Genomic DNA, 27,983 nt, shown 5'->3' on the forward strand with positions numbered 1-27,983 from the left:
CATATTTAAGTGTAATTAAACATCAAGATTACCGTATTCTGGGATTTGACACTGTGCAGCCTGGTAGACACCAACATTTCAGAGGAACCTGCTGTCTTCTCTTAAGGTCTTGTTTTTCCTGAAGATGGAGGGACAAGGTTCCTCTGAAGCACATGTAACTATTCACCAGTCTATGAGGTATCATTTCCCGGAATCTACGGTCATTGTTATTTCAATCTAAAATTGCATGTAAATTATCCTTAGTTCTTCCTGTACCATTTCAACATCTAGGGAAGGAACTTTATTTTCTTAGGACTGCCTTTAATTATATTTTTAGAATTGTGAGCTGTAGCTTCATTGTTCAGTACATAGAAACCAGACCCTTATCCCATGAGTCTAAAACGGATCTGAAACTGTGAAAGGGGTTGTGGATTAGTTTCATCTGCCTCAGGATATGGCCTAGTCATGGACATAATATTGAACCTTATGGTTCTAAAAAGCGTGTGATTTCTTCACAGTCTGAGTGATGATCAGTTTCTCAGGATATGCTGCTTGGTGAAGTTCATGAGAAACAAGTATGGGTATGAAAACTTTAAAATAAAGAATGATTTAAACAATGACACTTTATTTAAATTACTGAAAGATATTCATTACATTCATCAGTTGCAGACAGTCCTAGTTTTTCTTAAGGCACAATGTTAATTAATTCTGAATACACCGATGTTCCTATTAAGACATTTACAACAAATAGGGTTGCTATGTACATAGTAACTGTACTGTTGTCAGCATCTGTACGTATTTCAGTTCACACCATATGTAACAATAACCACAACCTATTCCCCAAGTAAAAATGTTCACAATTTCTGTAATGTAAAACAAAAAAAAATGTACATATAAACACATTCATCTACTCAAGGGACAGCCTTTTTTTTTTTTATAGAAGGCATCATACTCCAATCTATTTTTACCACTGAAGCATGCATAGCTTGGTTTGCAAAACTTCTTGATCAAATTATAATACTCTGTCTAAAACATCTTTGAAGCTATCTCTTCATCAATTAGTTACGTACATTACATCATCAGAATATTGCTAGATTACATTTAACATAGAGTGGGAACCAAACTCACCATATAGGACATTTCCTCCATAAGGTCACCTACCCAAGGTGAAGGCAGTGTGTATGTAAAGTGGCAGAAGGGATACATGGCTGATGTTTGCTCAAAGAGTGATGCAGTGGATGACATTTCCATTGACAACTAGCCTGACAGTACAACATACCCTCAAAGATGTTTCAAACAGGAATATACCTATTCCATTACCTGCATACATAGTGTTGCAGATGGTATTAAGTTACTGAGTAAAAACTTCATGATGAAACAGCAGTAAATACGACAAACACAGATTACTGTACAAACCTGCGCAATGTATGCTTCAATCTGTGCACTAAGTTAACAGAAAACTGTGTGTTTCCATTTATCCAAGGAACTCAGCCATCTGGCCCATGTTTGTTCAAACTTTTCAGTGTGTAACCAGTGGGATAAGAAGACACTGTGAGTGCACGTTAAAATGATGTAGGCAATTAATTTTCCTTTTCATATGGAGCAGGGGTCAATGAGGCTATTCTGAAGTTAATGTGGGCCATCACATTTCACATGAAAAATCCTGCCATTAATTAATAGCATTAAATGAACACGTGCTCCAAATGTGCACTGCCCAGAACAGCATTTCCCACAGCTATCCTTTTCTGGTGCCTACCAACATGAAATATACTGAGTTGATTTTAAATTTACAATGTCACATTAAATTACATACAGTCTGATAGAGTACTTTACAGAAGTAATTAGGGACAAGTGAAATTTGTTTTTAATTGCTAAATCACATTTTAGAGCATTTTCATAAGCTAGATTCATGTTGACTCAGTTTCTGAACCTCAGATGCAGGAAAGCATCGTCAAGACTTTATAGCCACATTTTGTAAACTGAAAGTCATGAAACCAAATGAAGGTCCCCTTAAGGACACAGATGCAAACTATACATACTACCTCCACATTTTGCCCACAGATTGTATTTATGTGTTTCATAAGATTCTCGCAATACACAGCAATTATTCCCCCAAAGAGCATTAACTGGAAACTGTTTCTGTGTGATAATAAATCTTTAAATATTATTCTGATGAATTTCATCCTTCAGAGGATCGTCATGACAGTCCTTCCACACTAAACCTCATTAATCCTTTTACAGTCATAGGAGTCTCATTATAGTGCTTCCCACAAGTTACGGTCATCACACTGTACATACTTCCCACACATTTCTTATAGAACATATTAGAAAGACAAACAGAATAGTGGATTTCTGCATACTTCTAGTAAAAGTTTAAACTATTAGTTTGAAGTATGCATGGACAAAATTTCTCTCTGCTTACCTAACCATATTATGTGCTAGATGTGTAAGAAGTTAAATCCAAATCAACTAAACATCATGTCAAGAATGTAAAAATCGAGATGGAAATAGTTTTATCATTAACACAACAGCATTAATTTGTAACTTCAACCAGAGTTCCTTAAAAAAATGGAATATCACTACAGTGAAACTTCGATTTCCTCCTTTAAGATTTATTTTGGGAGCAGCATATTTGAACAGGAAACTGAGGAAATTTAACAATGGAATACTTAGAATCCTTGAAATTCAACATTAAATGAGGGAAAACCTTAAACTGATAAACACTGAAAGGAGGTTCCACTGTATCAGGAAGAAACATGTTCTGAATTGTCTTCACTGAATGTGTTTCATAATAAACACAGTCTGTGCCCCTATAATTCAGCAACCTGTACAAAATTCTTTACCCCAGCACCATGAGCAGTGGCAGAGCTCCAAGAATGTGATTACATGCTTGAAACTGCCACATCTTGCCATATCTGACAAGTATGAGAGTGTTCTGTATAGGAAATACACCCAAATATCATAAACCAAAAATGTAAAATCAATCATGGTGCAACTTTTACATTATTAATACTTATCCCTATATATATTTACATAAGCTTCATTTATATATATATAACAAATATACAAACATATCCCTAAAACAGAAAGAATCCTGCAAAATTAATTCAATCAGTCCATCATTAATATCCTGAATATTTTAAAAATAAAGAAAAATATATATTTTAAAAATAATTGCTTCTATTTAACAGAAATATTATGCTGTCATTTTCTCACTTGGATATACGCATGGAATGAAATCAATTTTTAATTCTTGCTTAAATCTGGAATGCAAATTAACTGTTACTTCAAATGAACAAATTCATATCCTATGCTTTGTACAAACTTCTGTTATCTTAGTGGGTTTTTACCCTTCTGTGCTATGTCTGTTTTCTCACACATATACCACCTTCTGCCTACATTATTTGATCATAAAGATATTCTTGTCAATGAATAAAACAGTGTGTCAACAGCATGGAAAGGGTTAATAGGTATAAAATATAACTTCAAACAACAGACATCATGTGAAGGAAATTGTGACCAAAGGCCAAAGTTATGCACTGTTAATGTACTGCCATGCATGCTGATAAATACCTGATGCAGATAAGATTAACATCAGTACTCTTGACACTAACTGGGAACTACACACCACCCCAACTGCTTCAGTACCTGAGGCACACCTCCAGCAATTCTTCTATGGTAGAGACATTTTCAATTTAGAAAATACAGACCATGATATTTTAAGCCTAACGAACTAGCAATACAACCCATCAGTCATTGAAAACTGCTGATACCAAAGCCATAATCCTGAGTCAGTTCCAAATATCATAGGAGGCAATTTACATTGGTAGAACTGAATGAATTATTATGTTTCAAGGCAGTGTATCACGGTCATTCAAATATGAGACATTATGAATTATGACAGACCTTCCTAGGCCAGTCCATAGAGGGTACCTGGCTACTGTATTCTACAAATGTAATCTTATGACAGTAAACCAAATTCCTTCAATAAAAGAGCAAAACCTGGGTGGCCAAACAACAGGCCAGTCCATTCTAATGCTCAAAGGCCCACTCTAATCCATTCATATCCTCAGTGCACAACTGTGTGTTTCAAGACACTATTCATATCTCACCACATCAGAACACACGGGTGTCTGATCTTAATCCTGCATGACCAGCGTTGTTTTCTGATACAGGAATGTACAATGTAAATGCAAAGATGATGAGAAACAGAAAAGGAAGGAGAAAGATGAGATACATTTAATAATATTTATGCAATGCCGGTATTCCTTCTTATTGTTCAAGAGACTGCAGCTCCAGAATGTTCTTAACTGTGAGCCTGAAAGTTATTGAGACTTACCCACTGCCCACACAACGAACGAAACAAGAAACCATCAGTTTTAGATGAACTCAGCATTTAATTGCATTAATTGTATTGTGCAGTTGTAATCACGTGGAAAAATTCACTATTCTGCGTGTTGTCCATTTGCAAGGCACAATCTCCAATACATCTGCCTTTTCCTTTTAGTTATTTCCCAATTTTCTATCACAAGTGAACCATAATCCACTGCATATATTGCAACGTTACCCCTTATTTAATAACAAATTCAAACAATTTGCAACTAGCAGACTGCAAGTCATGACAATCTGCTTACTCACCACCACAGCAGCCCAAGTGCAATGCATTAACACAATACTGTACATATCTGAATGTAACACTGAACCAAGTTCAGAAATGTAAATGAAATCTTGCAACAGACTATTTCACAGCTTCCTAGTTCTCTTAATACATCTCAAAATGGAGGAAGCTTTAACCCAACTAGTATTTACAACTTAAAGGGCAATGCTATAAAAATATATTCTCCCACTTTTTCATATAACCTTTAAATTCACATATCAGATAATATCATAACTCTGGCAAATGAAACATGAAACCAGCATTCCAATTTGCTCCTCCTTTTAAAATACTGTAAACAATGGGGCAAAAATAAAGCGTGAGTTTGAACAGAAGCCAACTACAAGCACAAAATTTGTAAATGGTTGTCTGGCACAGATAGCGCAATGCCACATCTCGTGGCGTAAGTGTACAAGCACAGACCCATAAACATGCATGACCAACAAGACACCATTACCAGTATCTGGTAAAACAGGGAAATTTATTTAAAATCATACATCTTTTATTTCCTCTACAGAGTAACATAAATATGTATAACTAACCACTTCCAGATTCAAGTATTGACAAATTTAGATCAAATGCCCGTTCAAATTGTGTATGGATACCAACGCCGAAATAGTAGACAGTGGCCTGGCAGATATTCCGAGTATTTATGATATACCCAAAAATAAGCAAATTGGAAGCTGTGTGAATGAATACTTGACAAGTTTTGGCTTTGGCTATGATGTTACAACATGCCACATGAGCTGCAACGCTTTGATCCCACATATGAAATGCTTACCTAACAACAGAAGATACCCTCATTTAAATGCTGGGAAGAATGCTTGGTTCTGAGGCAGCTGCTGTTGTGGAATACTCATGTTATGCTGTAGGGGCCAGGCCGGTGCCACACCCACACCACCCATTCCAGGAGACATGACTGGAATAACAAACCACACATCATACATACAATACACTCTGAAGCTGGACTTGAGGTTCTGACAAATATGATAATGAAGAATATTGTCTTCTGGGATGTGATACTGCATAGTCTGATAGAAGTTCACGTGTTTCAGAGGAATATCCTACCTCCACCTTTGTGGCTGCAGAATAAGCCAAGCAAGGTAAAAAGATAAAGTTGTCTCTCTGCTTAACTAATTAAGCACTACTCCATGAAGGCGTACGGGAGAAAGGATGTATAGATCCATATTTACTTGACCTTGACACTAGTTGGAGGTGAGTGGTCAGCTTCACGCCCCAGCCACTTTACCCCCGGGGGAAAGAGTCCCCGGTACTGATTTGATAGGAGGTTGGGAGAACCCCAGAGCTGATCTGGATGACTTGGAGAAGAGAAAATTCTTGACCCTACTGGGACTTGAACTCCAATCCTTCTGTCATTCAGCCCGTAGCCAGTCGCTATACCGACTACACTATCCCGGCTCCTAAGCAAGTAAGAAACAAAAAGCTGTCAGCAAGCTTGGCATGAGAGCTGGAAAGAACTGGATGACGACTGCATCCAGTGGTGGGCTTTGGCATTGATGATGTTGAATCTTCAGGTTCTGCTACCAGACTCAATTAGTATGATGGATGTTAGGGAAACAGGTTATGAGGATGGGGGTAGATACAACTGGGTTAGGACTGTGTCCAGCGGTGGGCTTTGGTATTAGCCATGTCGAACCTTCTGGTTCTATAAGCAGAGTCTTAGTTATGTTCTACTGTGTTAGATGCAGCTACATGATCAGTTATTACTAATCCCAGAAGTATACATTTTAAGTTCATCAGTATTCATAATAGTTATCAACATTTACAAAACAGATCTCAATCATATACAACTGCAAAACAACATAAGAGGGATAAATGCATAAAATACCTGGTAGCCGATTACTGGTCTGCTGAGGGTACAAGGGAGACGTAGGATTGCTCACAGCCAGCTGGTTCATTGATGGAGCCGACATGCCAGATCTGGATGTTCCTCGGAAACCAGATATGCTTAGATTGTCAATGTCAATATTAAGACTCCCAGAATTGGTCCACGTACTGCCAATCTAACAAAAACATGCAAAACAAACTTGCACACCGTTGCTGGTCACACTTTTTCATCCACAGAAACATTTGGATTTTAAAATATGCTGACACCTCCCCCCCAGTAATTATATATTAAAAAATGCAGCAAAAACATAATTCTTCACTTTTCATTTCCTAATCGCATCTATTATCTATTATCACTGCAACAGACATAATTCAAATAAGTATATAAAAATACACAGAAGATGCAGTACTGGGTTCAGACCAACCGTCTTGCAGCATGTTGCTCCTAAACAAACATGCTTCAAAAAGTTTACTAAGTTCTTTACTCTGCGACCAGCAAAGTGCTGAAACATCAAGCCAGAGAATGTAATAATGTGCTACAATTAAATCAGATGGTCAGAAAGTTCTGTGGATCAGTTCTACTTTTATCTAACTGTAACTGTACCTGCTGTTTTTGTTGGCTGGAAGACATTGTGGTGGATTGATGAGGATGTTCTACTGCTGGCTGAAGCTGTGGTATCCCCGCGACACCAGATGTAGAGTTCGGAAGTCCTCCTGCTCACAGACATGAAGTATATTTATCCTTCCACACTAAGGATTCTTCACACCCCATGGTGGACGCTGCACAAACGTTTCTATGGCCCTTCACCTACTCTGAGAAAGTCTCAACTTTATGTATGACAGATACCACACCCATGCCATGATTTCAGTTCTGAAGTTCAGCTGTTTAGTCCCCTCTACTCACTACCACAATCATCATCAGGGGGAAATAGAAATCACATTGTGTGTGTACCACAATCTAAAGCAGCGGTTCCTGCCCTGAAGGCATGACCCCATGAGAGAGAAGTCAATTTTTCAAGGTAAAACTCATCTTAAATAATTATTCTAGCTGCATTTAATCGTCTCTTCCAGTCGCCTACCATAATTAGTAATCCAGAGACTGATCACATTTCAACATTTACTGGCATTATTTATCACCAAATAAGGATGGTCCATGTAGCATTATTCTCCCCAGTGGTGTCTCTACTTTGACGTAGTGGAGGGGCTTGTGTGGTCAAATGACCCTGAGAGCTATGTCGGCAGTAGCATAGCTACTGGTAGGGCCACCCATGCCAGACAGGTCAAAGGGGATGATCCAGACTAAAAGAGATACCCTGGTCCTCCAGGTTGGGGGTTGGGTGAGAGGCTGATGACCTCTCACCATAAAAAATATAAATGTCTCGAAACCTGGAATCAAGCCTTGGAAACCTCAACAAAATGGAAGACGACAATTAGCAAAGAATATGGACTAATCTCTAGGTACATGGAATGTGAAAACTCTCAATAAACCAGGTGCCATGAAATTGGTACTAAAACAGATAGATAAGTACAATATGAAAATCACAGCCATACAGGAAATTAGATGGCTGGGTAAAGGAATCATGGACTTAAAGAAACATACTGTATTGTACTTAAGAGTAACAGTACCAAATAATACAACATGATAAGTATTTAAGCACGTTTAATTACTAATTTATGAGGTAACAGATACAGAAAGCAGTGTTAATAGAAATTCTTTTACAAACTGTAATGAAATTGAGGCCTGTGTGTGCTTGCCAACAAAGGTACATGATACAGGGGTTGCCAAGCTGTTATGTACCAATTCCTGAAGCAAAGACTTTCCCTCAATAAAGATACACCTCAGAATGGATTAACAAAACCAGATGGCAGCACATTTTCACCAATTACACTTCCAATTAACACCAACAGATATGCTGCAAATTCTCTGCACTCTGAATCCGGATCTCCCTGCCTCAGTCCACTTTTCATTACATCAAGAAGCCACAACCTGCACTCCAATAATGATTCATAAAAATCTGATATCAGTCTTGGCTTTGGTACAGCAAAGATCACTGCTCCTACACAACCCATGATAGCAAGTCGCACTTTCGATTGTGAATGATACCGCAATGTCCAACAGAGATCCATCAGCTCCTTGCCCATCCGTACGGACGCTGTACAATTGACCGATGAAGTCATCACTACTGCAATGGTGTGAAGAAAATGGACCAACAACAAACAATCTCGGTCTGCATTCGAACTGCTCAGGAAGATGTTTCCCCCTGAGCTACTTCCTACACCATAAAGCAAAGGGAAAAAGAATGAACCGGCTACAGCTGAAAATTTATTTGCCTGACCAACAGGTGCAGGCTTTGAAGCTGATATGAATCTCCTTGTATGGCTTTCTATTCGCCTCCTTATAATATCTGTAGCTGCGTTTACCAACTTATGAGGAACATTTTCTTTTGCGTCTTGCGTACTGCCCAATTTTCTGCCAGTTTCCAGCTGGGGGTGTTTGGTACCTTTCATGCCTTCTGAAGTTTTGATAGGGGCCTGTATATTTGAAAGTTTTTTTGCAGCACCTGCCAGGCAATCAAGCATGAACAATCGTTGACCAATTGAGTATTTACCAAATCCCATATTAAACTGGGAACAGATGTATTCAGCACATGGTTCAGGAAATGTCAATACAATTGCAACAGATGCAGAATAACGCTGGGTATCAAAATTATCGACACAGAACTTCTCCTCGAGACATATTAATATTTCAAGAAGTTCTATACCCAGAGAGACGTCATCGTCTGGCAGCTGAGCCAGGATGAGTGTCTCGCAGACCTCAAGGCTCTCACTAAAACGTTCACAATCTTCAGTTTCCAGTAAACCATCACGAAGGTCACGTAAATATTTTGGTCGCTTCTTTGTTGACTGTTTTATGTCGCCTGACATGTCATATGGAATAAAATCATCATCACTGTCTAAGCTATCATCACTGTCACGCTGCATCATGTGTTCCTCTTCCGTTACCACATCCACAACCTCTGCTCTCTTCATTTTAACACACTCCTCTCCCCATTCTCTTACGTTCACATTCTGATCCCCAGCATCTTCTGAGACTAACGCCAAGCCACACTGGGACTCGAGGCACTGCAGAAGTTCATTTCCAACAACAGTATCATCATCGTGCATTTGCGTGTTGCAATCCGTGCGGTTTCGAACAACATCCTGCTGGTCCTTCACTTCAACTTTTATTTCTCTAGGAACCAATTCCTTCAAAGCCCTCACTATGCTCTCTGCTTCCTTACTCAAGCCTTCATATTCAAACTTCAGCTTTGGTTCATCACTTGCATGCAAGACACTTGTGACTATCTCTGCAGTTATCATACCTACTGCCCGGACGGGTTCAAGTGGTGATTCCAAGTGAACTGGAATACCTAAGAAAAGTCTACTCTCAATGAGTTTCCTTTCACTCTCAGTAAGTGCACGTCTTTTGTCACATTCTTCCGCTTGTGGAGTTATGTGAAGGTAGTGAACGCACAAGATAACTGCCTGAGTGATGTATATGTGCTGCTCCAGAGGTGTGTGGTTCAGTGCACTCCCATCACCCCAAACTACTAAAAGGTTCACCAAAACATCAATCAATATTCCACCATCTGTGATAACTGGAACACCATCTGCACCAGCTTTCCTACGAACATTTTCAAAATGCATGTATGCTAGATATCCTACAAGATTCTCTACAAGGGTGCTGTCTCTCCAGTCATGGTAAGACATCAGAAGCATCTTGGTGCAAAGAACATGTTTCCAGGTTTGTGACTGATGTACAGTATCTCCCAGAATGTTACGCACAGCAGACGGGCTCGAACATTTTCCAAGTATCATTCTAAGAACAGTCTCTATAGCTTGAAGGTGCAAATTCAAGAGGATGTTCTGAACAACAGTTTGGTATACATGAGAAGAACACCAGTGTTCAAAGATTTCTATCAACGTAAGAATCCCAACTGATTTTCTGCCATCATTGAAATTAATGATTACTTTGCTCAGAAGAACTGATAACCCTTGTAGTTTCAATGGAATGTCCTCATTACAAACAGCCTCAGACAGAAACTGCACACATCTTGCTATGTGACAACATAATACTTTACAATAAAAATCTGGCACAAATGTATCCTCAATGGTGTATTTCAATTTGTTCGAAACTCTGCTTGGTAATGATACGACCAACTGCACAATTTCTTCCCAAATTTGATCTAAATGGTTCTGAATCATCAAAACATTTAGTTTGCTTCTACTGCTTTTGTTCCTATCAGAAGAGTGATCCAGTACTGCAGAAACTAGTGCCCCACTCCGCATAATCTTCTCCAATACATTAATTATGTAATCTAGCTTCTGACTTGGTCCTTTAGTCTCTCTCAATGCTGTCGTCAGTACATGCAATGTGTCGTAAAGCAGAGTTACTCCACTTCCATCACTCACCATCAGTTTACTTATTAGTACTTCGGCTTCCGCATCAACCCATTCAGGACTGAATCTCTCCAAAGTAATCTGGAGCACTTGTCTGTAATGAAACTCATAAAACTTCGCTAAATCTGCTGATGGAATGTCAAGGCCACAAAACTTTTGTGGTGTAAAGGGACCAGGCAGAAAACATACCAAAGCTTTAATGAGAGACTTCATTTTACCAGATCCCTCTGGCAACTTGAGGGCCACAAGAGAACTTACAACTTCACAGATTTTGCTATTAACAGTTACGTTACTAGTGACAACAGACATTTCCCGACCCTCTACATTTTGTTCCATGATGTTCTGAGGCGACATCTTGAACTCCCTTGCAAATTGGTACAAGTGTTCTGCATTTTCATTGGGCATCTTGGAACATGGATTATCAGCTTCAGGTGATGAAGGCGAATGCCCTTCTTGACCTTGTGCTGATGTTTCCAGCTGCACATTTCCTTCCAATTCGTGACTTCTCTCGGTAGCTGCAAGGTGATAAAGTTCACTTGGTGTTCTTCATTAAGACTCTCGCATATATAACAAGATTAAATGCACTGTACTAAAAATTCCTTCACTTCATCACATAAACACACAAAAAGAAACAGTTTCACACATAAAAGCCACAAGGTATTATTCACAATTAAACTTTACTAGCTGTGCATCCCTTTGATGAACAGTGAACATGGGAGGGGTTACAACATGAGCGCCAGCCCTGTAGAACTAGAAGACAGCAAGTCCCCTATTCCGAAACAATAGAGAGTAAAGGAATAAAACATGTACAGAAGTTTACAAACTTATTTGTAAACTTAATAGTGTGACGGACCAGAATGAAACAAATAAAAAAAAATATACAGAAGTATTCAGGATTTCAGGGTTCCCTGTAATAAATACTATATCCATTAACTGACTGGCCTATGTTCTGAAGAACATGGCTGTCTCCATCTTCTAGGCACACTGTCTAATGGTAGCCACATATATATCTATAGTTCTAGGCAACAACAGAAAATTCCCCAGGATTCAAGCCAATGTTTAGCTGACTGAGGCAGCCACTCTAACACATCAACAAATCAGTACCATCACTGCACAAGAGGCCCCGAAAGAAGTCCCACACGTCAATGCCCTCCCACACCCCTCCAGTTGTTATGCTTTCCCTTCTGGAGCACCTCCCTACACTCCCCTTCTCTAAACATTCTGATCACTTGAATGTTGGTAGTCATAACATGATCACCTTTGCTAGTGACATGTGCTTTGGACAGGATAATGACACAGGGCAGTAGGAACTAGAAGGTAATACAACAGCAGATGAGGAGGGGCATGCCTCAAGCAGAGTCATCCCCACCATCCGCAGGACTCCCTTCTGTGCCCTCAGTATAATATCCAGTGGACATGATATGATGCAAACAGCTGTGCAGTGAAAATTCCTTACAGGGCTCCAATACTGAGTCGCAGACAGAATGCGCCAATTCTTAGCATCTACATACAGAATATTACATTTTGCTGAAACCTTAAGCGTACATCGGAATGACGAGCAGTTAATGCGTTCATTATCTTATGATATTGCCAGTAGCCAGACTATACAGCAGCAAAAGACAGAAATGATAAATGAACTGTAAAGGATCTGGAAGCAACCATGATGCAATTGAGGTACTATCCCAGTATACACCTGGACTACATGAGGAAAACCATAAAAACTCTTCCAAAATACTCAAGTGTCCTAGCTGAGATTCAAACTGAGCACCTCCCAAATATAGGTCAAGAGTGTCACTGCTACACTGAACTTATACAACCGAAGACACTACTCACCTGGTGAAGTATAGGTGGCTTCTAGTGGACTGAGGTTATGATTCGTCGTAAGGAGCACAGCTGAATGAGCACTGTTATTTGCTAAAGGAGTGGGCTGAACTGAACTGAAGACACCACCAAGGCCAGAAAGCAAATCTGCATTGGACTGGCTAACATCTGGGGAGGAAAAAGAAAAAATCACAATAGCTCACACACTTAACAATTCCACTCACATGTCAATAGTTACTATGATCCAAAAGGTTCATTATCATTATGGAAGAATTTTCTTTAGGCATTTTCTACTGTCTGGATAAAACTGCAGGGTGATTAAAAAAACGTTAACACTAATAAAGAGGTTAGTTTGCGAACATTTCTGCTACACAAACAGAACTTCACACACCCTGTACTGTGGCACACTCATTCAGCTCCACTTGCATCACAACTTATATTTTTTTCTCCACACTCAACTCTGCTACCATTTTAAATGTTTATTCAGAATTCTAACCACAATAACATAAAACTCCACATGCAAGTTAACATTTTTCTATCGCTCTACACAATTTCAAAGGCTGGCTCTTTCCATCTTCAAGTGCAAGCAAAGGGTGGAGTGCATCCAACAAGCAAATCAGATTTGTACATGCCTCCAGCACTGTCACTGCCACATTGGAATGAGATCATGATAGTGCTTACCCAAATTTCCATTACTGCTTGGTATCGCAGCTTGGCTGTTTATGGCTCCAGAGTTTAACTCTTGACTGCTGCTGCCAACAGTATTGGAAGACAAAGCAACATTCGCATTGAACACGCTGCTAAAGTCCGCAAACTCATCATCCCCACCACTGCGAAAGAAACACAGACACAGTGTACTAACTGGCGGTGAGACAGCAAATCATAAAAAAACTGTCTTCACCTGTCTGTTTCATAAACAAATGAGGTAATTCATGTCTTGGTATTAGCCACAGCTTTTAAAAATGTTCTACGAATTTTAGTTGGTTCTTACATATTAATGGACTCAAGTAAATATGAAACTATGCTGTCATGTTCTGTGCCAGGTAAACGCTGCCAACCATAGTCTCTTTCAAAAACAAAACCCAAACCTAGGGGCTTGTTGGAGGCAAAATCCTAAAGCAGGCCTTGGGTCTCATTTTCACAAACTTCTAAGCCTGGCAACATTAACATGTCAGACAATGTGGCGTTAAATGTTAAAAGTCACTTGGGTCACCTGCTAACATATAAGTACATTTTATTCTCATCATCAGAGGAGGGACAGAGAACAGAACATAATTAAAATGTTTATTTCTAACCACCTCTTCCATAAAATAAAATAAGAAAATTCCTTAGTCTTAAGACAGAAATATGGGTAGCATGAACACTGACATAAATATACAGGTAAGACCAAGAGAGTTTCTTTACATTATGTTTAGTACTACTCTTATAATTTATTTAGCAATCCTTTCTCAACAAGCTAATTAACTACATGTAGCACCTTACTCAGAGGCTCAGCCGGCTCCAGCCCTTTAAGCAATCCAAAGGTTCTTTGCACTGTTCATAATAATCCACCACCTTCCCATATCCAGAGCCAGCTGTGTTCACTCAATGTACTCATATCCCATTCCTTTTTAAGCTACTTTCGAACACTATCCTACTATCTACTCCTAGGTCCCGTCTTTTTCCTTAAAATTTCCCGACTCTAACTGTTATGAATTTCTCCTTTCCTCCATCTGTATTACATGTGTTTCCTACCAACTCTGCAAGTAACTGGGCTCAAACACAACAGTGATTACAATTCATGAACTGAGAGACAAGGCTGAAGGAACTGGCCACACCTTACTGCAGAGTACTATCTTAGGACGAACCAACTTGGTTTATGAATTCCAATATTTTAAAAAACTAACTATAAATATTTTAAAGTACTGGAACAGCCGCTGTAGTTCTAAAAACTTTAGATTTTACAGCTAATTGTATATTATTTATATTGTATGTATATACTTTGACTTTTAGAACATGTACTGTAATGGTGGCTTCTAACTATATTGATGTAAAGGTGTCCCTCTGAAGACCGAAACATGTAAGGGCATGAATAACTGAAATAATAAATCTTAACAAGTCACACTGAACGGAACTACAGTCAACTCTCGATTATCCGGGCTAATGGTGGGGATGGAAGTCACGGTTAATCGAAAACCCGGTTAAGCCAAATTTTATTATACGGGCTGGACGACTGTGAAGGGTCGGAGTTCGAGTCCCGGTAGGGTCAAGAATTTTAACTTCTCCAAATCGTCCAGACCGGCTCTGGGGTCCATCCAACCTCCTATCCAATGGGTACCGGGGGCTCTTTCCCCGGGGGTAAAGCGGCCGGGGCGTGAAGCTGACCACTCACCTCCAACTAGTGCCGAGGTCAAGAAAATTTGGATCTATACATCCACTCCCCCACACGCCTTAATGGCGTAGGGCTTAATTCGTTGAGCAGAGGAACAACTTTACCTTTTACCTTTTAATACCTTCATAATACTATAGACCTACCTGTATTTAAATTTATTCATCCTCATTTCTATGTCATCTCATGGCCTATTTAATACTTTCTTTACATTACACTCAGTATGAATTAGTTATTTCAATCACTGTTCAACAACATCCAGCACTTTTTACGGTCACACTTAACACTTAAAATAATTTAATACTGTCTTTTGCTTTTTCGCGGCATTTTCCTTTTTACGGATATCCGTACGAAGCCTACGTAATATTAGCTTGTCACTTAATAAACTGTCCTCTTCACTCTCAAGATAGTCTAGTAAGGATTCCAAATGATTAAGCGCAGCACCATGTGATACTTTCTTACTGGCAACACTGTCCACCTCTTCCTCATTCTCACTTTCTTCCCGCTCTTCTGGCTGCACCCCCATTGAAGTTACGATTTCGTCACTGCTTAACATTTCGAAGCCCGGTTCACACGAGTCACAGTTAAACCACTCTCTTATATTTTCCTCGTTGACTTCTTCACCACCATGAACTTGGTTAGCCACTTTTGTCAATTTTATGGCTATCTCATTTTCACTGAATCCAGTGAATCCATGGATTTCGTCATCTTCATTAGTGATGAAAGGCATCAGTTTCTTCCATGAATTTTTCAATACAGATGGCTTTACTGTATCCCACGCTGTTGAAATCTCGTATATGGCATCTAATACTGAAAAGGACTTCCAGAAACACGTCAGATCATTGCCTTCATCGATGTACTTTTGTAGCAAATTTGATCTGTAGATTCTCTTCATACTTGAGATAACTCCTTGATCCATTGGTTGGATAAGTGCGGTAACATTAGCGGGAAAATATTTCACAAAAATATTTCCATCATCTGACCTCAGGAGACTTTCGTTAGGATGTGAGGGCGCATTGTCAATGAGGAGCACAGCTTTCTCAGGTAGGCCTTGGGATTTTAGATGGTCACGAACTTGAGGCACGAATTTAAAATCAAACCATTCTTTAAATATCGCTCTATTCATCCAAGCTACTTTCTGGTTAAAATAATGGATAGGCAGACTTGAAGCTACTGTTCCTTTAAAAGAGCGTGGTCTTTTCGCTTTGCCGATAACTACTGGTATTAGTTTGTGTGTTCCTGATGCATTAGAACAGCACAAGACTGTCAATCTCTCCTTACTGGATTTGTGACCTGGAGCCTGTCTTTCATTTTGAAATGCCAATGTTCTGGTTGGCAAGCATTTCCAATAAAGACCCGTTTCATCGGCATTATAGATTTGTTCTGGCAGCAGATTTTCACTTTTCACAAAACTATCAAAATTGGTGCAAAATTGATCTGATGCTGACAAGTCCCCTGACAATTTCTCACCTTGAATACTGATTTCTCGTATTCCATGACGCTGCTTGAAACGTGTTAGCCAACCGGAAGAAGCGTCAAAACTCCCTTCTAGTTCAAGTGCTTCGAAAAAATATTTAGCTTGTTTAGCACAAACTGGTCCTGTTATTGTTGTTCCCTGTGCCCTTAGTTGATTAAACCAGGTCAGCATCGCTTTGTCGAGATCATCGTATGTTGATTTCTTCATGGTTTTTCTCTTCTTCATTCCGCTTGAATTAGAAGACGAAGCAAAGGAAATTAACTCATTCTTTTGTTTTTTCAAATCACGAACAGTTTGTTCTCCAATACCGTATTGCATTGCTAATTGTTTAACTACAGCTCCTTTTTCCAGCTGATTGATAATTTCAAGTTTCTGTTGAATACTTAACACAACACGCTTCCTTTTAAACCCCGACATTTTGCTAACGCACTTGAAGATCTATATTAAGAAACTGATACTTACTTTCACAATGCACTCTCACACTGAGATGGTACCGTTAAATAACCTGGGGCGGTGTATTTGTCCTTGAAACTTTCCAAAAATTCTTGCATTCTTTCACCCCCACCCTAGAACATTGTGTTCGCATAACGGGACGAAATAATGCAGAGCTCGGTTCACACTAGTGCGAAAATAGTGTTAAACTCACCATGTGAAACAAAAGTGAATGAATATTAAACAACATATAAACTTAAAAAAAAAAGCCCCGGTTAAGCCGCAAACCGGTTAATCCGCCCCCGGATAATCGAGAGTTGACTGTATTTAGCTTTTTCATACTATCTTAGCATTTCGATGGAGGAACTGACGAGAACTACGAGAACCTCAGTAACAACTACAAATGTTTGGACTCATAATCAAACCTGAGACCCCTCACAAAACACAAAGCAAGCATGCTAACCAATCACTTCATTTCACTTAGCACATTACCTAGTTTTGCTTGCTGCAGGTTTTCCAAAAGCACTGGTGAAATCACCAAACTCTCCTACAGTTGAGGAATGAGAATTTTCTGATGCTCGAGGATTGAAATCATCTTCATCACCAAGACCTGAGGCAGCACTTCCTCCCAATACATCACCAAGCAAACCACCTTGCCCCCTGCCACCATCCTGCTGGCTTGCATTTGGCCTTGCCTTCACAGGACTGCTGTTCTGCAGAACACACACACACACAACAGCTATAAATGTAAAGGTGTCCACGTCTCAGTACCAAGCCAAGAAGATGTGCAGGGAGAGAGTGGAGGTGAAGCTCAAAGCATTCTTAACCTCTCCACATGGAAGTGAGTCAGTCATTTCAACCCCTCAAAGAAAAGACACCATGGTGCCCACTGGACAGGAACGTCATGGAGGCTCAGAACCAGTTCACATGTTACGGCACTGGCAGAGAAACAAACATAGGTTGTGCTGCTGCTAATCACTGCATGCCATCACTCATGGTATAAGTGTCTGTTTTTTCTTGTATTTATTTGTGTTAATTTAACACTGGGTTCAATATCTCAAATCACACAGAGCTGAATGTGAGGACAGCTGGTGAATAATGAATTTGAAAGGATATAGAAAGAAACAGTTATGGTCATGTTTGAGGTACTACCTGACCATATGTCTGATGGCACTGAGGAAAACCACAAAAAAAAAACGTTCAGTCAATGTCGCCAGTCTCTGGATCAAGATGTGAACCTGGGTTCTCCAAATTTCAAAGCAGCAGTACTACCCATTCAACTGCAACACTCAGCAGAAGGTGCCAAATTATATTTAAATCTTGGGACTTGTCTCTTTCCTAGTCTTCAGTCCACAACAACTCTTGTTCACTGAACTTACTGACCACTGAGTTACTGGACCTTACAAATGCCTATGGAAAACAGTAAACTTCAAGATGATAATGAAACTGAACATAAAGTACAAGATGACAGGAGAAACGAGGAGGAAGAAATGACAGAAACAAGGCAAAGAAAGAGAAACTCAGAAAGCAAAGGAACTATTTCAGCATTTATTGTCTCAACTTACCAATGAACTGGGATCTTTGCCGTAATGTGCTGCAGCTCCTAGGTCTATCTTCTTAACATTAGCAGCTGATGGTTTTGTTCTGGCTGGAGTACCAGGTTTACTGTTGTTATGGTCCCTTTTCTCTGTAGAATCTAAACTGTCACTGTCCTTGTCCCTGTATTCACGCCCTCTTCTTGTCTGTGTGCCCCTTTCACTGTCAGATTCATAGTTATCTCCATCATCACTACAAAAGAACATATTTCAGTATGAACTTATCAGTCAACTTTACCAGATGAAAGGTTACACTATAGTGACACTTCTGCTTGAACCTGGCTCCTCTTAGCCTGATACAACATGCAGTATCAGCAGTACAAACAACTCAAGCACCATTTTTGGATTCCAACAAGCAGTGAAGCTATCATGCAGAGTTACAAGGTTACACTGTTGGGGCACTTCCACTTGAAGCTGACTGTCCTGATGCTGACATCTCTGGCATGCTACACTTCACTTACAGTAACTAAATGCCTTTAAACCAATTATGTGGTTCTCTGTACAAAATCTAACATCTGAATCCCTGATATCAACACTACTACTTCCTCCTCCTTCTCTACAATCCTGTGGTTAGGTTAAGTGCACAAATAATTTTCATTAACCTTTAAGGGCAGAATGATATAATTATTGGCAGCAAGTAGCAAGCTGAGCTGGCCGAATGTTATAATTTTTAGAGGTAAGCTACGTGCTTCCTTTGTGAGTGCTGGAAGTTTGACCTTGGGTTTGAAACCCAAACAAACTCATGAACTTCATTCCAGACGTTTATTTGTTAGCTCTGAACAATGAAATCGTTTATCAGGGTACTGGTTTCGAAACTATTTACATTTAGATATGACTGTTTATGACCTGGTGAGCCAATAGAGGTCAGCTTTGTTTTGAGAACTTAGAGGAGGAAATATTCGTGGGCGCTTGCATATCAGTGCTACCAGAGCTTTCAAGGAAGTGTGACACATTCAGGGATTGGTTTGCAGTGTTGAATTGTCAGTTAGGACGTCAGTGGCGGATTTTCTAATATTTCGTTATCAGTTAGGAAGTCAGTGTCAGACTCCTATATTTCTTTGTATATCATTTTTATTGTGAATCTCAGAAGAGGTATAAACCCACTGAGCCAGTGTTACTTTGTGCATGAAGACATCTTCGTCACTGTGACTTTCGGTATCAGTGGCAGACTGGCACTTTTCAACTGCTATTGCAATTACTTTGCATCACAATTTTGCGAGTGTTCCTAACAGGTGTTCCTAACAGTCTCACTTTTTCAATCATCATAATTATAGGATTTAGCTGGAAGCCCCTTCCCCCAAGATGGAACCTCAAAAACAAGCCTGATACTCATAACTCCTCGATGCTGAAGAACTGGAGGAAATATTAATGGAAGATGAATCTGATGAAGAGTTGGAAGAACTCGATGAGGTCATTGAACCTCGTGAGCATATGTCGTCGTCATCCTCAAGTAATGAGGCAGGGGAAATGGAGATCAGGTTTCGCGATAGAAGATCCGGGGATTCGCCAAAGCTATTAGATTTCGCTGGTCCTCCGAGTGGAATAAACAGATCCGCTGCTCCCAATATAAGTGCTCAGTCCTCTCCCTTTTCCATTTTCATTCTCTTTTTCCAACATATATTCCAGATCTTGGTACAAGAAACAAACAGATATTTTCATCAATTTTTGGCAAGCCAAGATGCTCCAGGCCCTTCTGCTCAACCGCCTGACATCACAATTGAAGAAATGTCAAAACTTTTGGCTATAATAATTCAAATGGGCCACAATCAGCGGGACATCCTGAAAGATTATTGGTCGAGAGATGAGCAGTACTACAGTCCATTCTATCATAACACCATGGTACGCAACCGTTTCTTCCATATTTTGAGATTCCTGCATTTTGAGAATAACGAAGCTCCTCCAAATCGAGATGAGCCAGAGTACGATGGGCTCTGGAAGATTAGAAAAATTTTCAACAATCTTAACAGCAAATTTTGTGAACTTTACAATCCATTGGAACATCTTGCTGTTGATGAAGTGATAGTGCTGTTCAAAGGAAGAGTGGTTTTTCGGCAGTAATTCCAAAGAAACACAAAAGATTTGGAACAAAAATTTACAAGCTTTGTGATTCTCTGGGCTATACATATGACATGACTGTTTATTTGGGGAAACAAAGGCAACTTGCAACCGAAGAAATTACATCAACCCATGGCATTGTTCTCCAGCTAATTCGAAGAGTAGAAGGCCCAGGACACAAACTTTATATGGACAGCTATTTCAGTTCCCCTGCATTGTATGACGATCTTCTAGAGCATAAAATAAATTCGTGTGGCACCGTTCGCAATGACAGGTGTGGAATGCCACAAGAAATTCGGCCCAAATCGATGAAATTGAAAAAAGGGGATATTTTGACAAGAGTGAAGGGGAATCTAAGCGTTGTTCGTTGGAAAGACAAGCATGATGTGTATGTTCTGACGAATATGCACCCTCCCCATTGGATGGCAACTTCCGAGATGAATCTGGCCGTGCTATCAAACCTCATGTAACTGAAGACTACAACGCACACATGGGCTTTGTGGACAAATCTGATAGAATGGTGAATAGCTATGGCATTGCTCAGAGGACATGGAAATGGACAAAGAAATTATTCTTCCACCTCCTAGACATGACTATTCTCAATGCATATCTGTTACACAAGTCATGTGATGGAAAAATGACACACAAAAAATTCCGCGAAATTTTGGTGCGTGATTTGATTCTTCAATCACATGAGGTGAATATCACGGTCAGTGGCGTTTCTCGGGGGAGGCCAAGTTCATCTGGGGCCCAACTGAGTCGACTGGAGGTGAAACATTCAAAACACTGGCCAGCTAAAGGGAAACAAAGACGTTGTCACGTTTGTTCTATAAACAAGAAAAGCAGGAGCACACTTTTCTGCTCTAAAAAGTGTGATGTTGCACTGTGTGTGGTGGACTGCCTCAAGAAGTGGCACACGCACGTCAGAGTGTAAACTGTGAAGTGAGGCAGTCCAAACCAAATATTATTGTATATAGTGTCATATTTACATCACCACCACGATTCAAGGTTGAAGAAAAACAACGGTAAGTCCTTTAGAATTTCATAACGTATATAATAACAATTATATTTTGCATTTCATGACAAAATAATCACAGTTAATTTTTGTGCCCTTTTGTGTATATGTAGAAAATTTTATTGTCTTTCAGGTTCTTTTTAGTTCATATTCCGATGTTGCATAGAACGGAAAATATGCATTTTTTTCTGAAGGTTTGCAATGTTAAAGACTTAGGGCCATTTAAATTCCAGCCGTAGGGAGCTGTCGGCAATTTAAAAGTCCATACGTTAAAGGTTAAAAGCAAAATCAATTACCTGTTGTTTCCCATGTCATCAAAACTCCTACTTCCATGCCTGCCAATTCCACGAGACATTCCTCCCCCCTTATCCGGATCCCAATCACCAAATTCATCCTTCTTCCAACGAGGAGTGTCATCCCATCCACTACTGCCACCTGTATGCAAGTAACATTACTAAACACATAATCAAACAACAATAAAACTAATATTAAGAAAAATATTTTAAAAAATACTGAACAAAGCACATTATACACAACTATGGTGCATCCAGCACTAAGATTACACACCGTTACATTACTGGATATACAGTGTATCCACAAAGTCCCATCAGGGTTTCCAAAAATTGTGGCGTGCAAACAAATTGAGTTAGTCACATATGGTTTGCGGCAGATCATAGTGACATTCTAGAAGTTTTTTACTGACATCAGCAGACCTTGATGTGGGCTTCCTTGGTAGCATGGAGAACGTCCAGACAATATTCGAACTACTGCCATGTTCTGTGGAGCATGTCCACTGGAACAGCAGAGATCGTATTCCTGATACAGGTCTTTAGGCCAGCAAGTCCATTAACTAGTGTTCGGAACACACTGCTCTTGACATACCACAGGAAAAAATCCAGTGGTGTTATGTCTGGTGAACATGGAGGCCAAGGCATTGAAATGTCTCTGCCAATCCATCTTCCTGGAAATGTCCTGTGGGGTTATGTCAAGACCAGTGTGTTCCGAACACCAGTTAACTGACTTGAAGACCTGAAGACCCGTATCAGGAATGCGATCTCGGCTACTCCAACGGACATGCTCCACAGAACATGACAAGAGCTTGAATATCGTCTGGACGTTCTCCGTGCTACCAAGGGAGCACACATTGTGGTCTACTGAGGTCAGTAAAATACTTCCAGAGTTTCACTATGATCTGCCACAACTCACACATGGCTAGTTCAATTTCTTTGCAAGCCACAATTTTTCAAAATCCCGACAGGACTTTGTGGACACACTGTAGATTCCAGTACTACCACGTTCAAAATTCTTGAAACTACACACCCTACTACATCCCAGACAAACATTAACTTGATATTCACACTGCTGTGAGCACCTTACACCCGACACTTTCAAAATTACCTTCCAGACTTGTTTTTTCAAATGATACAGCATAAATACACTGGGTCTTACCAAACCTCATGCCCATTGCATCACTTGACATCCCCACATATTTATCCTTATTCTTCTTTGCTTTCTTCCGTTCTTCTCTAAGCTTATCATCGTCTTGAATGAAGTCTATCAATTCATGAACTTTATGTCTGAAACACAGAAGGCAGGATCACTGCACAAATTTATTGCGGAAGAAACTATGGCAATGAAACTATCAAAACACTGAAATCATCACCCCAGTTTCTCAACCTGGGATACACTCACATATACAGTCAGAACTTTGCCATTATGGAAACGATAAAACATGAACAGAAATACATAATACAGACCTTAAATCATCCCTACAGACATATGAACTGTTAACATCTTTTGGTATCAGAAAATTCAAAACAATAACAAGTTCAGCTGGCAGAATTTCCTTTTAACAAATGAACAGTTCATAAGAAATTCAACTTGCTTATGCACATGCATTGGTGATCTCATTACTGCCCAGCCTATGCCCATATGCCAGTGACACAAGCAAGATGGCTGCCATTCCCAGCTCAGATTTTGCAGTGTATTGCCTTTACTAATGGTGTCTAACAAGTGCCATCAAGTTCAAATGGCTCTTTAAATTTTTCTTTACATACCTACTGTTATTTGTGATGGGAAAAGAAACGTTTTTTATTACAAATTTACAAGAAAAAATTTCCATAGGAACACACCTCAAATAACAACACAGGAGTAACAAGATAAAAAAACCGGGTCTGCATTACAGAAATTCATGATAAGAACACATCCCCTCCATAATACAGGGGGTCCAAAAAAATGTACTCTCTTTGATAGTCAATATCTTTGGAACAAAATGACATGTAGTTACAATTCTTACGCGGTAGTGTAGTGTAATGTTTTCTCAACAGATGGCGAAGATCACATGAGTCATGTGAGTGTTGTGCCGTGTGCGCGGTGCGGGCAGAAGACAGCAGCAACAATGGCTGAAAGGTTGTTCTTTGAGCAATGCATGACTGTATTGAAGTGGTACTGGAAGTACGAAAACATTTAGGAGGTACAACAATGGCAGAATGAGTTTGGAACTCGGCCACCAACACGTCGAACAATTGTCCATATTTGGGATAAATTTGAAGCCGACGGTACTGTTTATGATGTGCATAAGCAAAGATCTGGGCGACCATGGATAGTAACATGTCTAGCTTCCAGTGCTGTGGTGTTGCAACACTTCACACGATCACCACAAAAATCTGTGAATTAGTGTGCATGTGAAATTGGGGTAAGCCGATCAAGTGTAAGGTAAATTATGAAGGCTGCAAAGTGGAAAGTGTACATTCCAAGACTGCTGCACGCTATGAACGAGGATGACCTGTATCGAAGGCTTGAATACTGCGAGTGGTTTGAAGGCATGGTTCACAAGGATGCGGAGTTTGCAGGGAAAGTTATCTGGTCTGACAAGGAGCAATTCAAAATGAACAGTACTGTTAACTGCCACAATTGTGTGTATTGGGCTCCTATAAATCCACACGTTCACGTGGGCAAGGAAGTGAATCTACCGGGTGCTAATGTGTGGTGTGGTCTGTCATCGCGTGGTTTGATTGGTCCTTTCTTCTTTGAAGGTACTGTAACTGGTCAGGTGTATCCCGATATGCTTCAGTCATCAATTTTTCCCTGCCATCCGAAGAGCTGTTGGGAGATGATAGATTTTACCTACAACAAGATGGTGCTCCACCTCACTAACATAGAGATGTCAGGGGGTACTTGGATGACACTCTACCTGGACGATTGATAGGTTGAAGAGGTGCTATTGAGTATACACCATGGTCTCCAGGCCTAACACCTCTCAACTTCTACCTATGGGAACCTTGAAGGATGAAGTTTATCGACACTGAACACGCTACAAGAAACCATCGAAGCCATGTGCAGCCATCACAACAGACACAATGACAGCCGTAGTTCGCTCAGCAGTTCAGCGGCATTGACGTTGTTTAGCCGCAGATGGTGGTCACTTCAAACACATACAATGACTCTCTCTCTCTCTGTCCGCGCAAGAAGTAACTACATGTCAATTTGTTCCAAAGATATTGACTATCAAAGAGACAGTACATTTTTTCTGACCCCTCTGTGTATAAGGGCATTCCGTACATATTCTCGCACATAAAATAATAAGAAAAGTAAACTATGGTAAACTGAAGTAACATCTCATACAGGCAAGCTCTTGCCAGAAGGGAAATATACTATAGCAATGGAAACTTGTCGGTACCTCAGTTTGTACACCATAAAATGATGGGATGATTAGTGAATAAAAAACTGGAAAATGTGAAGAAGGAAGTGGTTACAGCCTAATTTGTCATGTCATCCTAAAAGTTGCTTGCAGGGACAGATGAACACCAAGAAAATCTCCAGTCAAGATAGACATGGTTCTGACTGAGATTCAAGCCCAGAACTACAGAATACAAAGGAGTGCTGCCCACTCGACACCGATATTCTGGGGCGTGCTTTCAGTGGAACAAATGTGCCAGGTTCAGATTCTGTGATGTGACTGCCGACTATTCAATAATTTAAGCGATATTGTCTTTACATTATATTATATGCTTACCTTACATTTATTCCTAGATCCTTCCCATATTCATCAACATACGTGTAATTCTCAAGACTACGAAGATCATAGATGTGTTCCCTCGCAGATGTCACAACACGCTCAGAACCATTGCGCACCAAGTAATTGAGTAGTAACAGTGACTAAAACAGAGGAATATAAAAGTTTCCATTACAATAGAGACTGAAATCAGATCCTCCACCGGCCAACAAAGGCAAAAAAGGGGTGGTGGGACTACTTACAGGACACTGTCACCTTAAAGGACACCTCTTCAAACTGGGACTAAGTGACAGTCCCACTTGTGAGAGGTGTCAAGAAGAAAATGAAACAGCCACACATATCCTGTGTGAATGTGAGGCTTAGCTTATTTAAGATTACATCACTTGGGTCAATACTTTATGGAACCAAGTGACTATTTCAATACCCCCATGTACAAAATCCTACGCTTCATTTGAAGCGCAGGGTTGCTGAGGGGATAATCAAAAGGGGAAGCACAATAGATCACTGTAGGTTGTGGTGCAAGGGCCAAGAAGGCCCAACCCTTATACATTCATTCATTCATTCATTCATTCATTCAAGACATAAAATGAAGTGTGACAAAAAGGCATCAGTCAACCAAACATTTCAAAATGCATATCCTGTACTTAAACAGGAATTTCTTTTAAAGAAAAGCTACATACTTTTAAAATTTTAATGACAATCATTTGTACCATAAAGTTCTGCAAATAACTTGCAATACCCACTTTCCTTCATGAATTATTTATCATTCTGAAAGGTTAGCAGAAATCATAAATTAAAACTTAGAAGCTGCTAGTCCATTTCTATTAGCAAAGTCTCACTGCCTGAAAACTGACAAGATATAACCTCAACTTCTAATCCATCACTAAATATACATTCAATATGCACACAAACAACAGGTATAAAATTAATAAGTATGCTTATGCTTACCTCAACACATCCTTTGTTCTATGACTTGTCCTATATCATGTAACAATGATCTAGAGAGACAAAATAAAGACATGCATACATACATATGGATTCAGAAAGCTAACCCTTGTGCTTAATTAATTAAGCATCATACCATGAAGATGGAGTAGGGATATTCATTTATGCATTATCAACCTTGACACTAGATGGAGATGAGTGGTCAGCTTCATGAGCTGGCCACTATACCCCCTTGTACAGAAAGGGTACCCACTGTGTTACATCTACGCAAAAAACAACTAAATACCGTTTTCATGTGATCATATTGTTATTTCATATTGTCTGTCTGAGACAAAATGAGATAGAAAATAGTAATTTCATAGGAGTGAGTGAGAATGGAATGTGCAAGAAAAATAAATGTGTTGGAAACTGATTTATTGTATGTAACACAGAATCGAAAAGAATGGGCCTAAACCTAAACAACTTGGTTTCATGTGTTAGAGTCATACAGAATTACAAACACAACTTAATAAACCAAAGTAAACTAAATATTTCTACTAGCACAATATCTTACATTTCACAACTCAAACCTGCGGAGTTCCACAGGGAATTGTGTACACATTCACAACAATCATTACTACCTTGTAAGTCCGCCTCCAGTTCTTCTTATTGTCCTGCAACATTCTCTTCCAAAGCATTGTCATAACTTCAGGAAAATGTTCGTATGTGAAAGTGCCTTGTGCAACCTCCTGCATAAGTGCTCCTGCACATAAACAATCAAAATAAGTAATGGCATTCACATCTTCATGTGCATTCTAAGATGACCATTTTACACATACTTCTAAAACATGTGGTGTACCTGTAGGGCCCCAGCTATCATCATTAGTTGCTTCTCTGACTTTGGCTTCTATTTCAGTGTAGTTCATCACAACATTGGTGCTAGACAAAACAAAAACCAACCAAGGTTATGGGAAAACAAGTACAGAAAATAAAACTGCCGTAGGACAATTAAGGTAAAATTATTTTTTATTTAATTATTATTAAACGATGGCGACCAATGTCTTAACACAAAACTGAAAAGGCAAAGCAATGAAAGCAGTTTCGAACTGCACAAAAATAATGACAACCATAATAAACCAACACTCACACTTTATCGGCAATTTCTCTCACTTTCCACATATTTAAACTTATAAAATGAATCAAATTACGTATCTGATAATAACTAATATATTGTAGTAATTTGGATGATCACGGATTAAGCCATTTAATGTAAATCCTTCAAATTCTAACGTCGAACAGCTGATATGTTCAATATGGCTACCAAGATAAGAAAACGTCATCGAGTCATTGATGCTAAAAT

The 27,983-nt window shown here is 39.5% G+C and overlaps 1 protein-coding gene across 3 annotated transcripts; it reads right to left on the reverse strand.

The window, feature by feature from the left end:
* Positions 1-112: 112 nt before the first annotated feature.
* On the reverse strand, positions 113-27,963 carry LOC111867405 (clathrin interactor 1). Of its 3 annotated transcripts, XM_023857230.2 has the most exons (14): positions 27,771-27,954; positions 27,483-27,562; positions 27,265-27,386; positions 25,700-25,842; positions 23,134-23,261; positions 21,981-22,119; positions 18,585-18,807; positions 17,512-17,732; positions 13,424-13,572; positions 12,755-12,910; positions 7,086-7,195; positions 6,483-6,657; positions 5,415-5,552; positions 113-3,652 (listed from the first exon to the last, which is right to left on the reverse strand). In XM_023857230.2, exons 1-13 carry the CDS (start codon positions 27,800-27,802, stop codon positions 5,434-5,436), a joined length of 1,797 nt encoding a protein of 598 aa, XP_023712998.1. In that variant the 5' UTR covers positions 27,803-27,954; the 3' UTR covers positions 113-3,652; positions 5,415-5,433. The 3 variants fall into 3 exon arrangements, with proteins under 3 accessions (XP_023712998.1, XP_023712997.1, XP_023712996.1); XM_023857229.2 differs by having other exon boundaries at positions 113-5,552; XM_023857228.2 differs by lacking the exons at positions 113-3,652; positions 5,415-5,552; positions 6,483-6,657; positions 7,086-7,195 and adding an exon at positions 8,125-11,436 and having other exon boundaries at positions 27,771-27,963.
* Between the last annotated feature and the right edge of the window lie 20 nt (positions 27,964-27,983).

This window comes from Cryptotermes secundus, unplaced genomic scaffold (genome assembly GCF_002891405.2).
Source record: "Cryptotermes secundus unplaced genomic scaffold, Csec_1.0 scaffold423, whole genome shotgun sequence".
Lineage (NCBI taxonomy): Eukaryota > Metazoa > Arthropoda > Insecta > Blattodea > Kalotermitidae > Cryptotermes > Cryptotermes secundus.

Bases quoted from the DNA above. Each gene is read 5' to 3' on its own strand.
- LOC111867405 (XM_023857228.2), bottom strand. From the start codon at position 27,802: ATGTGGAAAGTGAGAGAAATTGCCGATAAAGT. The intron at 25,843-27,264 runs GTAGTAATGATT...CCTCTGTTTTAG, and splicing joins ACTGGAGGCGGACTTACAAG to TCACTGTTACTACTCAATTA. The intron at 17,733-18,584 runs GTAAGTTGAGAC...TGTGTTCTGCAG, and splicing joins GCAAAGATCCCAGTTCATTG to AACAGCAGTCCTGTGAAGGC.